Source organism: Falco biarmicus, chromosome 11 (assembly GCF_023638135.1).
Source record: "Falco biarmicus isolate bFalBia1 chromosome 11, bFalBia1.pri, whole genome shotgun sequence".
NCBI classification, from domain to species: domain Eukaryota; kingdom Metazoa; phylum Chordata; class Aves; order Falconiformes; family Falconidae; genus Falco; species Falco biarmicus.
The window spans coordinates 9,557,266-9,571,477 of NC_079298.1; the positions used below are offsets into that span (position 1 = coordinate 9,557,266).

Genomic DNA, 14,212 nt, shown 5'->3' on the forward strand with positions numbered 1-14,212 from the left:
AGATGACCCCAGATGGTTATGACATAATTGTTTTCATAAATTAGAAGAGTAAACCAGCCATGGAAATATCACTTAATTACAGTATCTGGCAGAAGGCTCTATTAGGAGCGAGAGGTCTTCTTTACAAACATCAGTTTTGTAGTGAGCTTTTAAAATAATTTTCTTATTCTAGTGAAAATACCTTCATAAAATTAATTTTGGGCTTAATTATAATTTCCCAGAATATATGCATTGACATATGTTCCCAGAATATGTGTACAGAGGGATCAGAAAGTTCCTTCTGTCTTCTGTTCTTGCACAGAAAACAACTGGGACTTTTCCTCTCATATCTCAACTAGCAGAGGAAAAGCAGCTGCTGGATGCAGTGGGGCACCTAACCTGGTTCTCCCTCTGAAGGGAATTGCTGCTACTGGGAAAAAGAGAAAGGGGAGCAGGATTTCCCTGTGTCCTACTTAAAATCAAGATATCCCTGGGGAGCGCCTCTTAAACGTCTTGTGGATCTGCTTGTCAGGGTAAAGGTTTTGGATTATGTATTCATATTGGTACTCTAAAGCTGTTCAAAATTTTGCCCAGCTGAGAGTATATTCTGTTTTGTAGTCAAAAGTGCTTGCTTTTTAAATTTTACAAAGCATTTCTACTAAATCAACTTTATTTGTGTCCCTGTCTTAGTGAAATAATGTAATACTGGCACTGACTCGTACTGAGAACTCATAGAAGGATCCTGCAGTTTGCTTAGCAGATTAATTTGCAGAATGGAAGCCACCCAGGAAAAGTCAACATTTCTGATGCTTTTGGCATATTAAGACTATATTGTATGTTGTTTGATAAATTGTTTAATTGCACATAAATGATAGCTCAGTAACTTTTAACTTAGAAGTACTGAAAACCTATTACTTAAATTTTGTAACAACACACATTATTCTAAATTTTACTTTCTTTTTTAACCAGTAATGCACGCATACATGTGTATGTACTCATACTGTGTATCCTTGGTTCATAATTCTGATTCTAATGTTTTAGCAAATCTTTGGGAAAAAAACCAATTTATCAGATGTCCTTAGATTTTACTTTTTATTTCTGTTGGTGTAGGAAATACTATTTCCAGCAAGCAGTAATTTTCAGGTTTTAGGTTTTGGTGTCAGCAAAGCTTGACTTGGGAGTCTGAAATCAGCTTTGAGTTACAAACTGTTGTGAGTCAGTGTGTGCCAACTGTATGGATATATTCTTGGCAACTTTTCTGAAGTAGTGGTTTTCAGCACGTTTCTTTCAGTAGTGAAAGTGCTGGATCCTGGTAAAGGAGGCTTAAGGATGCTGCTGGAAGATCCATTTGCTTTAGCTGTAGTTTGTGAACTACTTTGTGGCTGATAGGAAGTAGCTCAAAGGCTGTCCCTTCCTCAGGGATGAGCGTTTGGGTGAAAGGATCTCTATTGCTTAATTACAAGATCCAGATAAACTATGCCACAGATACAGACTGCAGTATTTTTATTTAGGATAAGCGCGAAGTATAAATGAACGTTTAAGAATAAGATGGGTAGATGGGGTTAAAATGTATAGCAGTCATATAAACCAGTTTCATGATCGGTTCAGGCCTCTGAGAAGACTTTTAAGCCTATGCCACGCTGTACCGGGGTTTTCCAGCCTCCTCGCCTGTATTGGTACAAATGCTGTCTGTGTTTGTTTTTGAAGTTAGAACTACTTTGGATTAGGTTCCTGATCTGGTTACAGCAGCATGTATTTTAGAGCATACAGCCACATTTGAGGCAGGTGGTACCCCTCTTCTGGCTTCAGTGCTTGCTTAGGTTGATTGTGAAACATTTAAAGGACTATTACAGTAAAACCTAGATCAGAACCAAAACATATTAAAGCATTAGGAATCTTTATATGAAATACAGAGGTAAGGGAAGCCATTGTAACTTAATTATACAGCTGGTGTGACAGAGAGAATGGCTTTCCGGAGTTAGGAACAAGAGTCATCAGCAGTAGTATCTTCAGAAAGTGGTAGTTCTTGGCGTCTGGTGGCGTGCCTTTCTTACCTTCTCAGTGAGTCATACTGTGTTGCAGAAAAGACAGCAGGTGTCAATGCAAAGAGAGAATAATCTTTAACAAGCTCATCTTGTGTGGATCTCCTATCCAGCATATTCTGCTCATTTCATAATTTAAGATATTTGCACCTAGATGTTACTCAGTTTTGTGTTGAGCAAAGCCTTTCCTGTTACTTCAGTTACTCAGCAGTACTTTTGTAATTCAGATATGATCTTGTTACAGTTTATATATATACACTCACACACACAAGCTTATTTATCTGGTTACTACTCTTTGCAAGTTTTCAGTCCTCCATGTTGCAAATACAACAGCAGAGCTTCCTACTGAGTTATGTATTTTTAGTAAACCCAGAGTGCTAGTTTTATTGCATCCCTGTTTTGTGTGTTAAATTTTGTGTGTACTGCACTGGCTTCCTTCTAGATAGATTTTGGTAGTATTATGCTTACTAGCCTATATTCTGTAGCCTGTAGGAACAGGAAGGCCTGAAAGGCTACATAGCACTTAAGTTAGTTGCTAAGAATACTGGTGGATTTATTGCTGGTGGAGCTTGAGGCGCTTTAGTGGCCAGTAATCTCTGATAGTTTTAAGTGTGGAAAAACATCCAGGATTGATAATAGTTTGTACTAAGTTATGTCTAGTTCATCATAAAACAAACATAAACGTGTGATAACTTTTCCTAAACTATTGGCATAGAATATGGGAGAAGCCTGAATGATTTGTAGAAGCCCTTAAGACACAAAAATAGGCCTAATGCTGTAAACAGAAGGGAGACACCACCACCACCGCACCACACATAAGGCTGTCTGTAGACATTACCTGTGCTGCAATCTGAGCAGAGTGCAGAAGATGACCTTTCTTTTTGTTCCAGTCTGTGGCTGTAACCTTTGTTTGCTGAATTTCCTTGTATTTTTGTTGAGGAAGTTCAGCTGGGCTATATTGGTAATCAGGTGAGGGGGTGGGGGGAATGAGGTTAATCGCCCCACTTACTGTTGGAAGGCTGGCTGGGGAGATTTGAGCTTAAGGGACAATCATAATGGGACAGATAAAAGCAGGTCTCAGATAAAATACAAGTCTCTCTATCTCAAGGAGGGAGTGTTTTATAGAAACAGGTTGATAATAATTATGTTTGTAGTACTTTAGCTGTTTATAGTTAATCTAGTACTCCCTGGGGAAACGAAACCTATGAGACTGTTCTCTTCCTTTAGCTGCTCTTCTACACTCTTGTCGTTAGTTTTGGACATTTCAGCCAGTTTGACCAAATTTTAGAACCTATTTGAAGTAACGTCAAAAGATTGTTTAGTTTCTGTAGGTTTTCTGGAAGAATCATACCTCAGCAGAGGAGGGGTCTGCTGAGGGGAAAGCAGGAGGAAGTTACGGTTCCTCTTAGGGAGTAGCCAAGAAATCGGTCAGTGTGTATGTTCCTTCAGCTGCAGTATATATTTATCCCCTGCTTGCCCAATGGACTGCGATTGGGAGAGTGAGAGAGGAGTACAAAATGGGATGTGTAGGAAACCTGGTCCATTCAGTTCTGCTGGTAATGAAATGATTGAAAAAATAAATGCTTTGCAGAAGAGCGACTCAGAATGCAAGAGCTCACAGTTTAGCTTAGCCTTCATCTTTGAAGAGGCCCTGTTAACGGTAGTCTGACCCAAGATGTATGCTTTTGAAGGAGTTAAATGCAGTTGAACAACTGGAGAGGAAGGAGTGGAAGGGCAGTGGGTAGAAATATCTTGAAAGTGTGGTGGGTTTTGTGTTGTTGTTGGTTTTGTTTCCTGTTTGGAAGTAAGCCTTACCCTGAGGTTTTTGCAATTCAAATGCAGAATTTTCTAATGCTAGTCTGCGAGAAGGAGGCAACAAAAGAAACTGACAGAAGTGAAAGTGAAACAATGTCGTTCCTTCCTTTAGTGAATCTAAAATGCATTCTGCAGTGGTGAAGGTGAAGCTGATTTTAACCATTTTTAATTTGGTTGTTGTAGGTATGTATAGGCCTAATAGGTCGGATGGTATCTTGTCTGACTTCAAGCTGTTGTGTTTCAGCCAGATTAGTTTTCTACAAAGAGCTGATTTCAGAGGAGAGACGGGCACTGTACATTCAGAAAGCAGGGGCAAGAGTCCCCCGTAACACCAGAATATTTAATAAATTAAATACACTGAAATGATTTCAACATGTGAATCATATCCCACTTTGCAGATGCAGGTAAAAACTCTTGCCAGTCTGCCTGGGAGAAAATTCTTTGATTTAAGGTCTGGCAATTTGGCATGAGCCTGAGCTTGTGCATAAGACGTGCCATCCAGGTTTCTAGAAAGATGCCACCTCAGCACTGATTCACCCCACCCTAGTGTTTTGTTTCCAACTGTGTTACTCTTTTTGGAGGCACTCCCTTCCCTCCTCCCCTCTGTCATATGTAGATGACCAATATCTGACAGAGGAGGAAGGATCTTTTTGAGACCGTCTGGGGTTCAGTGGTGGTCTTTTTTGTTTCTTTCTTTGTTTTTTTGGTTTTTCTTGTTAAGTTTCACTAGTTGGTTTACATTGCAGTTCTTTGTGAGATGGTACTGTGGTTACTATTGAGTATGTTAAAAAAGTTTAGATGATTTTTTGTTTGTTAAATCATTTCAGTATTAAAGAACAAAAGAAAAACGCAAAAAAATCCCAAAGTACAATAACATTATTGCACTTGCATTTCAGATTCTGAATTTCATTGTGAAGTAAGTTGTTTTTGTATGAAATATTCTTGTTTTATGAAATTTCATGACCTATCTTCATACTTTGTAGGAACAAAGACTATCTGTGCTTTTTAACCTTAAATACTTGCATTTGATTACACTCACTTTCTTAGTATGTAATGTTATCACAGTATGCAGTTACCTGCGTTACAGCTTTTATGAACAGTTACCTTTTTTCCCCATCACATTTATATATTTGATTAAAGCTTATGAATTCCTTTTGAAAATATAACTGTATTTTATCGAATGGATGAGATCAAATCATTTAGGCCTACAGTAGAATTTTTGTGTTGGTTTTTTTTAAACCTTCTTGCAAAATATGAATCTAACAATATGACACTTAAAAAAAGCAAAGCAATATGAAGCCCCATTTTTCCTCCAACGCTGGAGTTTCATGGTAGCTTGAAGCTGGAAGTGGTGCCAAGAGAAGTTGTCCCCACCCTACTAGTTGTTTGTTATTACCAGCTCGTGCTCCTCCTCCTCCCTTGTGCCAGCTTTATGTTACGCTGGATTGGTTTTCTGGTTTTGTTCGCTGCAGTACTACACAAGGGAGGGAGCAGCCCGAGGACTGGGAGTAAGTAGCCGGGGTTGGAGAAAGGGTGTTACTGCTCCTGTCACTTGGTGCTGACCTACGCTACTATTCAGTGAATGAGGAAGTGTGGCTTTGGTGTACTCCAGTCCAGAGTTGAAGGATGATGTGGATGTCAGAAATGAACCAGAAATGAAAGTGGAATTGATGTGTGTGGGCTTTTTTTTTCTCTATTTTTGGTTTCCACCCCCACCCCTTCAGGTTGAGCAACTATAACATAAGGAATAGTTTAGAATTTGAAAAATCTCACTCTCTCTTCTGGTTTTATATTAAAAAAAAATCACGGTAGAGCACAGTTTAAAGATAGCGACATCCTGTACATACCTGTAACATTGCATCAGTCTATCGAGCAGTGTTTGATATTGATGGTCAGAGACTAGAATAATTTAGCCAACCTGTGGGGACCCTGGCTTCTTCTTGCCACACTGAGACTTGGGCAGCACGGGTACAGGTGGGCAGTAGTGCCTGCTGCTGAGCCAGTGAGATCTGCTATGGGAAAGACGGACTACAATCCAAAGGCACTTTTAGTCTTTTCAATTTTTGGTCTTTGATATTTGGTCTAGAAGTAAGAGCCAGGTGTAATCACTATTTAATAGAAAATAGTTGTAATAGTAATTATAAATGTATTTGTGAGAGAAAATACTAGCTGATGGAATTAATTTAGAAATACAGGTTATCCTTTTTTTTTAAGTTTTATATTTTACTGAAGACTATGATGCTAATATTAACTTCATGAAAATTCTTGTGGGCTTTGTTTCTTTGTTTGATTTTCATTTTTGAAAGATAATATGTATTTTCAATTATGTCAATAGAGGCTTAACATAACCAGTTTTAATGTGCTTTGTGTCCTGAAGTATTTTCCGATTTGTGTCTTTTCAAAGTGAGAGAGATAGTAACTACATTATATAGCTTGAGAAAAAAATTACTGTCCTTTATACTGATAATATTCAGAAGGGTTTTTTTAACCAGCCATTTTAATCTGATCCTTCCTTCTGGTTCTTAATATGTAAGTACAAAAGTACGTTGTTATATTTCTAATAGTTGTAATCCATTTACTTTTCTATTATTCCTTTTCTTCGCTAAATTATAAGCTACTTATTTTTATGGGTTCTCTAAAATGCAGAAATTTCCGTGTATCATGTTTTTACCTACCAAATACGTAGCTGGACAGGAAAGAGAGAAACTCTGAATGCCATATCTTGCTCTTGTTTTATAAAATGTATTTTCTTCTATGTCTAATACTTCATTCTCATAATTTTTTATTGCTATCTCAAGGTAATTAAAAAAAAATCAAGTTCTTTTTTCAAATTCCCCCTTCATTTTCTATATAAGTAAGAATAATTAGTTACAGACTTATTCATGCTTTGCTTCCTGTTGGAAGAACAATCTTTGAGTTGTCTCCAACATAAAGCTCAGATGATATACCATCTGAAAGACTGAGGTTTAGATAAGTTAATCCGCAACTAAACAAAGTATTTACTATTTCTTGTTTCTTTTGGCTAAGCAAAATCTTATTTAATTGATGGCAGTTAACTTATATGAGAATTGTATGTGTCAGAAATTTGCTGAAATGTCTGTGGATACAGGTGATTGTCAGGTTTATTATTCTTTGAGCTATATCTCTAAATTTTTTTTTAATCAGTTAATGAAATGTAGCTTGCTTGCTGGAAACTGAATTAGTTTTCTCTAGTGGCTAATTTGAGCTGTATGTTTATTGAGTGGTATTTTTAGATGTGTTAGATTTTTTTTTTCTTTTTTTTCCCCAGTGTAGTTGCAGACATCTTGGTTCTTGGTTTTTTTTTCGTAAGGCCAAAAATAGGAAGGAAAGAAAAAGGCAAGCTGTTGGCAGGTTTATCACTGAGTGTTTTTTACCATGTTCTGCCATTTTTCAACTCTTCCTATCCCCTCTTCTTTTAACTAGAAGTCAAGATGATAAAAATTTTCATGAGTTTTACTTTAATACAGAATGTATTACGAAAATTCACTTTTGCCTGTGGGGGGAATATGCTTCCTATAATAATTTGTAGTTATGCTTTTCTTTAGAGAGGCTTATTTTAATGCATTGTCTGCACAGAGCTTTGATATTTTTCCTTCAGTTTAAAAATGTCTATCATTATTTCTTCAGTAGACAATCAGCTACGATCCTTGCCTGCACAGTGGATTTAAAATCAACCGCAAATTGCTGAAGAATTGCACTTCAAGTGGTCTCAAGAGACAGGGGAAGCAGGTCTTCACTATAATGGAAGAGGCCAGGAGCTCAAAGAATGGAAATCATGACCCAAGGAAGTCTGTCCGTCTTGTCTGTGAGGAAGGCAAAGCAGTCAAAGTTACAAATAATCAGAATTATAAACATAATAGAAATGACAAATCTGTAAAGGATGTTGGGAGAAGTTCTCCAAGTGGGAATAGCAGCAAAAAAAGTAAACAAAATGATGCTTGTTCTGAAAAACAAGGAGAAAATAAATCAGGCAAAGTAAATAGTTGTATTCCTGGAACTAAAGATATGGGGTCAAACGTTCAGGATCGAAGTCACGGAAAAGCAAAAAAATTTTCTAACTTATCAGCCACATTGGAAAACCTGAAACAGACAAAAGCTCAACCAGTGGGAGAAAACTTTCCAGGCTCCCATGTTTCAGGGAATGGAGTCAGTGCAGAAAGCTTAACAGCTACACACAAAGGGAAACTGATGCTGGAAAATCCACTGGGAGTTCATACTTTGAAGACTAATGTTGATCAAACCAGTGATTCTGGTAAGACTGCTTCAGATCAAAGAAAAATGGAGCATAAGCCTGATGACTTCAGTGAGTATTATTCAACACTGGTTTAGTCCGTTTTCTTGTGGTAAAATGGTTAGCAATCTGAAATGGGCTTTGAAATGGTTGTGTTTACATATTTTTTTTTCACATAAATACGTTGTTGATTGCGTTTAGAGAGAACATATGCTCTCATACAAGCATCTTACTTAGAGAGGAAGAGATTATGGTAATAGCTGTCCTTTCTTCTCATGCCTAAGACCTGAACATCTTTGCAAGATACTATGTGTGGGTTTCAGGCAATTTTGTGAGTATAGTGTCTTGGAAGGGGGGAACCATTCATAATATCATTGCCAGTTGTGGAAATGCCAGCTCTTACTGCTTTTCAGAAAGATCAGTGGAAAAATCAGCAAGAAAAATTTTTTTTATACACATAGGGGGAAAATATTTACCATTCTTCCCTGTGATTGTTGTGCTCCTTTTGTTACTGAAAGTGTTTAAAATACGTTTTAGCAGATGGCTTTTTGATTTAGGGAATTCTGGAGTATGTACCAACCATCAGTGATTACTCTTAGAAGTGTTCAATTCTTATACATATTTTTCAATTTTAGAATTAAATATATGGATCAGGCTTTGCCCTCACTTCAGGTTAACTCAGTTCAGGATTTGTCACATTTTTTCAGAATTAAGGGTTTTTTTAAATAAAAATGCTGTTGTAAGGTTATGTGATAGTGCAGATTTGAAGTATTTCCCACTACTGCAACAGCTACAGCAGTTGCTTGTATGGAAATACTATGAAAATATTAAAGTGCATATTTTTTTATCTATCTTAATAAAACTCAACAGGAAAAACAAGTTGAAATGTCAGCATCCTGTGATCAGTCAGCTCTTTGTAGACCACCATCATTATACTGTAGGACCATCTGTCACTGAGAAACCAGGACTTGAAAACTTTTTCAGTTTTGATCCCTAGCCTAGTCTTGGGGCACAGACCTCATTTGAAAGGAAAGGAAAAAGGAAAAAAAAAAACCAAACCACAAATAAACCCTTGTTTTTGCTGATGTAAAAACTGCTGGAATAATTTAAGATGTAGATGTTTGTACAGATTAGTGGACTATGAACAATTCATAGGCATCTGGAGGAACTGGCCTTTCAGAACTGACCTGCCTGTTTGTGAGTAGCAGTGTTGCAGAACTCACTGGTTGCTAGCCGTGGGTGGCAAGGTGTCGCGGTATGGTCAGGTGTAACTCCAGAAGCCTTCTAAATAGAAGGCTTGAAATGCCTGATGACTGGCTCTGTAAGATCATTTGGGCGAGTGTCTTTAAAGCAGTTCTATGACTGTTTCATTAAACATGTTGAGTAAAAATTGTATTGTGTAAAAAAAAAAAATAATTTTTTTTTTAAGTTCTTATTTCTGTTATAGTAGAGCATCAGGATGTCACATTCTCTGTTCACTCTTAGTAGTAGACTAGTCTCTGAAGTCTCTCCAAAATACTGTTTAACATACTGGAAAGATTCTAACGTCTAAGGTGATTTTGACTAGCCTTTGGACAAAAACAGAAATTTTTTTTAGCTCTAATTTATGGCTAGCTCCTTAGCGAGAGACTCTTAACTGCTCTGTACTCTTAATTTTCACTTTTCCTCTCCTTGAGTTACTCTGAAGAAAGTAACTATTTTTTTCTCTAGATAAAGTAAAGAATTCTGAATCAACTAAAGAACATGCTTTGGAAGCTGATTATTTAGAAAACACCGCTGTTATTGATGAATCTAATCTGACATCTGAACAGCAGCTAGGATTGAAACAAGCTGAAGAACGTCTGGAAAGAGATTATATCTCCCGACTTGAAAAAGTAGGTTGAGTTATTTATTAGATAAAAAAGAAAATGGGTGTCTTCTTTCATTATCATCACCATACTTCTGGTTGGGTGGTATTTCTACTAGAGCCTGTTACCTCTGTTTCTTTCTTCTTTGTAATGAATCACTTCAGCGATCTAAGGTATTAGCCCTAGTAGTTGACTAGTCATTCATTGTGGCAGATGATATGGATTGGAAACTTAAGTGTTCCTTTTGTGGCACGTGTGGCCTTTGTAGAACAGTATTTTTTGATTCTGCAGACCTAAATGTCTGCAGTTCCATTACTTATCTAAGATTTTCTAGACAGTCTAGTTATCTGGAAACTCAGAATACAGGATCAAAAGGAACCTTGTGGTATCTTCAGTATATTAGCCTTCCATCAGTCTGACTCACCTATATTGAAGATGACTCCTTAAAAATGTTTGTCTAAACTGTTCTTACCTCCAGTGAAACAATTTTCAAAGTCAGTACAGATAACCCAGGAGTTTTTCTTATTGTCTAATGTAAGTGTCTCTTTTTATCATTTTAATCCCTTATATGTTGTCCTAGGAAAATAAACCCAGGTTTATTACATTTTTCTGCAACTTTCTACACATCTAAAGATCATTGCTGTTCCTGCAGTCTTTCCTTCTTTAGACTTACTCTTTGTTCTTTGTTCTTAGGGGTGTTTTAGTTACTGGCTCATTCTTGTTGCTTTTCTGTAGTCATCCACTGTGTAAATGGTATCCAAAATTGGACATGTGATTTCAGCTGAGGCCTTACATATAAAGAGGAAAACTGACTTCATCTGCCCGCAATACAGTATTTATGTTTAGGATCTCTTCAGCAGCAATAGGATGTTGGTTTGTAGTTTGACCAGCAATCATCCCCATATCCTTTTCATAAGAAATGTTTAGTCAGATGTTCCCAGCCCTGTATTGTCTGCAGTTGATAATAGCTAAGGAGGAATGATACTTTGCTTTGATATTATTTAATTGCATCTGATTTATTTAATTTCTCTAATTTGTTGTGATCACTGAAATTCTGTTGTAGTTTACATCTTCTGTAACCTCTCCCAACTTGGTATCATTCACATTTGTAGTCAGCACAACCTCTATCGTAGTTCCTAAGTCTTCAACAGAAATATGAATGTTTCTGACCACAGAAGAACTCCTGTTGAAAAATACTTGGCAGATACTTTTAGTCTGGTGGTGAACCAGTCTAGGTATGTGAGCTCAGAGGAGAGTTTTCTGAGCAGTTTTGTTCCCACCTTACTGTTCTTTATTTAGATAGTATTTAGGGTCTCCTTTTGAGACTGATACTATGACAAGTGACAAAAACTTTGTAAAATTCAAGATACAACATCTGCTGCTGCTTCTTCAAGCCCTGTGATTTTATTTTTAAAAAGCAACCCTAAAATTGGTTTAGTGCAATTTGTTCATAGCAGATCAGTTTGTCACCTATGACCTGTTTTTTTTCCTTATGTGCTTATTAATAACTTAATTATTGCAGTATTTTTCTGGATGCTAGTTCTGACTGGTCTCTTAATTCCTTGGCTCATCCTCTTTAGCCTTTTAAAGATATTCTTAAATTTTTCTTTCCTAGTGATCTGGAACATTTCCATTCTCTGAGTTCTTTAAAATACAAATGGCTCTGAGATGGATTAGCTCCCTGAATATCCAAGCACAGATATTCAGGGATTTTACGAGGCTTGGCTTCAAACAAGCCAAACATCCAAACTATGCATCTTATCTTACTCAAGGAGTAGTCCATAGCTTTTTTTTGTCTTGCTGTTTTGAGTTCTTGCCCCTTTCATTGGTGTGAAGCGTAACTAGATGATTAAAAAAGGCTTTACAATGAAGGCAAAATAAAAGATTTACATGATTCAACCTTTCTGGCAACATCTGTTGACATAATACTGCAGATCAGTATTGTAAAGTATACCCAATTTTTAAAAATACTGTTATTGCTGATATTCATTCCGGTTTAGAGGAGTGGTAAAATATTTTTAATCTTCATTCATCAGGTATCATATACTTGAATCTTCTGAGCTAGAGTGTAACTACCTATAAGTTGTTTTCCAAATGGATGTTTAATTTCATCTTACTAGGTTTCGGTCTCTTAGAAAATAAGTATGACAAGATTTAGTATTAAAAGCATAATGACTATTTTATTTTAAATTTAAATTTACTCTGCAGTTGGAGAATATCAGACATTTTTTCCCCAAAAGCAAAGATCGAACTCAGTAGGTGGAAAACCCCAAATTTAGCAGTGGTTTAGATTTCCACATAGCAAGTCAATTTTTTTAAAGTCATGTATAGTCTACCTTAGTGTCTTAAAATGTTCTCTGTTCATTCATTGTTATGTCACTGTTTTCAGCACACTTTTCGATTTTAGTAAATACAGACCTATTAGAATTAAGATGAAAATGTTAAGTAGGGTTTTTTCTTTCCCAGTGGTAACTGATAGCAGTTATTGGAAAAATAAAGTCTGGAGGAAAACTAGGGCTTTTTGTTGGGGCCCTTTTGTCTTTGCAGTGAGCATATCAAAAGGCTTCCAATCTAGCTATGTTTTATTTGAGCGAGAAAATACGACTGCAGGATGAGACAGATAAAGTGGAGTATTTTGCAAGCAGCCCCTCACCTTTGCAGAGGTGGTCTGTTCTGCCTTTTGGTCTAGTAGTTCGTGGTGGTTTTCTGGTTGAATAAACTCCACAGCATCTCCTCTTGGGCCCTAGGAAAATAGTGCCCCTCACATCATCTCCTGAGGCTTGGCTTCTTGCAGACTCTCAGGGGTCTCCCAGGTGGCAGCTCTCCATTTGTGTACTCTGTCTCTCCCAGCCTTGTCTGTAGAAAGCGATTCTTGCCCTGCATGTTTCTTCAATTCAGAGCATCCCAAATTATTCATCAAAATGGAATAATCTTAACCTTGTCAGAGGATCCCACCTTACCCAGTGTACAGTCATTGGTATGTTCTTCCTTGCTGGCCAGCCATGCCCTTTTTAATAGAACAAAAAATGCGGTACTTGCACAGGACGCTGTGAATATGCTAGCCAAACGGCAACACCATCTGTCATAATATGTATAGTAGATAATATGATGAATACTTCCCATTTTCTCATCAGAGAAGAGAGGATAGGTGCCGAGTTTTAATAAATCCATAGTTATTAAAAGCTTGAGCTGACAAGGGAATGGCTTACTGGCCTTTAGGTCAGCCTAAAGAGGCATAAAGTCTTCAGTCTTAATATTGCCTCACTAAAATTTACTGAGAGGTATAATATTCAAGTCATCTCACTTCCTTTCCGTGCTTTCCCCACTTGTCATATGGGTAAAAATCCATTTCTGCTGTATTTTTTGAAGATTACTTAATGTTTGCAAAGCGCCTTGATATTGCAAGTGTTACATAATTGTTAAATACATTTTATTATTCAAAGAATTGAGTTTTTCAGACACTATTAGCAGAAACATTTTCTTTTAATCTATGGCCATTTTTCCTCAGCGCTCCCCAGAATACACCAACTGTCAGTATCTATGCAAGCTCTGCTTAGTTCACATTGAAAATATCCAGGGAGCTCACAAGCATATTAAAGAAAAACGTCATAAGAAAAATATAATGGTAAGTTAATAAAATTCTGACTGATTTTTTTGTTCTTTTTCTTCCTTCTGTTTTTGTTTTTGTTTTGTTTTGTTTTTTTTAAAGAAAAAATATCATATGTGGTATGTTTTCTTTGGTCATCTTCATTTAGGTGAAAGTTTATGTGCTGAGCAGGGATCCACAAATTTCTGTTTCTTGTTTTCTGTTTGCAAAGAATGGCTTGATGATCTGTCTCTGAGTAGTGGACAGTTCATCATACTTATAGTGACAGAATGCAAAGTAACTTAGGTGAGAAACACACTTAGTTTTTCTGTTTCGCCCCAAAATAGTATCATTGGTAGCAAGACCTCCAGGGACTGGAGGTGGGGTTGGGGATGTTGGTTTTTTCCTGTTCTCTTTTGTCTGACTTCTAGTTTTTATCTACATCCTTTCTGTGATGGGTGGGCGGAGTGAATAGTATGTATAGACTACAAAAAGAGAGTTAGAGTAGGGAGGGATGCGGTTCCTGAGTCACTCATCATCTGCCTGGGTTTATGCATGTGTTTAATATGAAAAACAGTTCTAAGGAATTCAAAGAGAAAAACAGTTTCTTTATCAGATACCATGGTGTTACTGTTTGCTTTGCTTTGAAGAGCTGCTACATGCATGAAATCCAATAAAAGGCACACAGATT

General features: G+C 36.9%; 1 protein-coding gene across 4 annotated transcripts in view; it reads left to right on the forward strand.

Moving 5' to 3' along the window:
• The window catches only part of TUT4 (terminal uridylyl transferase 4), a 50,075-nt gene that overhangs the window by 1,184 nt on the left and 34,679 nt on the right, over nt 1-14,212 (forward strand). For 3 of the 4 annotated variants that reach the window (XM_056355800.1, XM_056355803.1, XM_056355802.1), the window contains exons 2-4: nt 7,485-8,160; nt 9,799-9,962; nt 13,444-13,560. In XM_056355800.1, the coding sequence (XP_056211775.1) occupies nt 7,599-8,160; nt 9,799-9,962; nt 13,444-13,560 (843 nt within the window). In that variant the 5' untranslated portion in view covers nt 7,485-7,598. The remainder of the gene's footprint in view (nt 1-7,484; nt 8,161-9,798; nt 9,963-13,443; nt 13,561-14,212) is intronic. The other variant, XM_056355801.1, reaches the window with a different exon arrangement.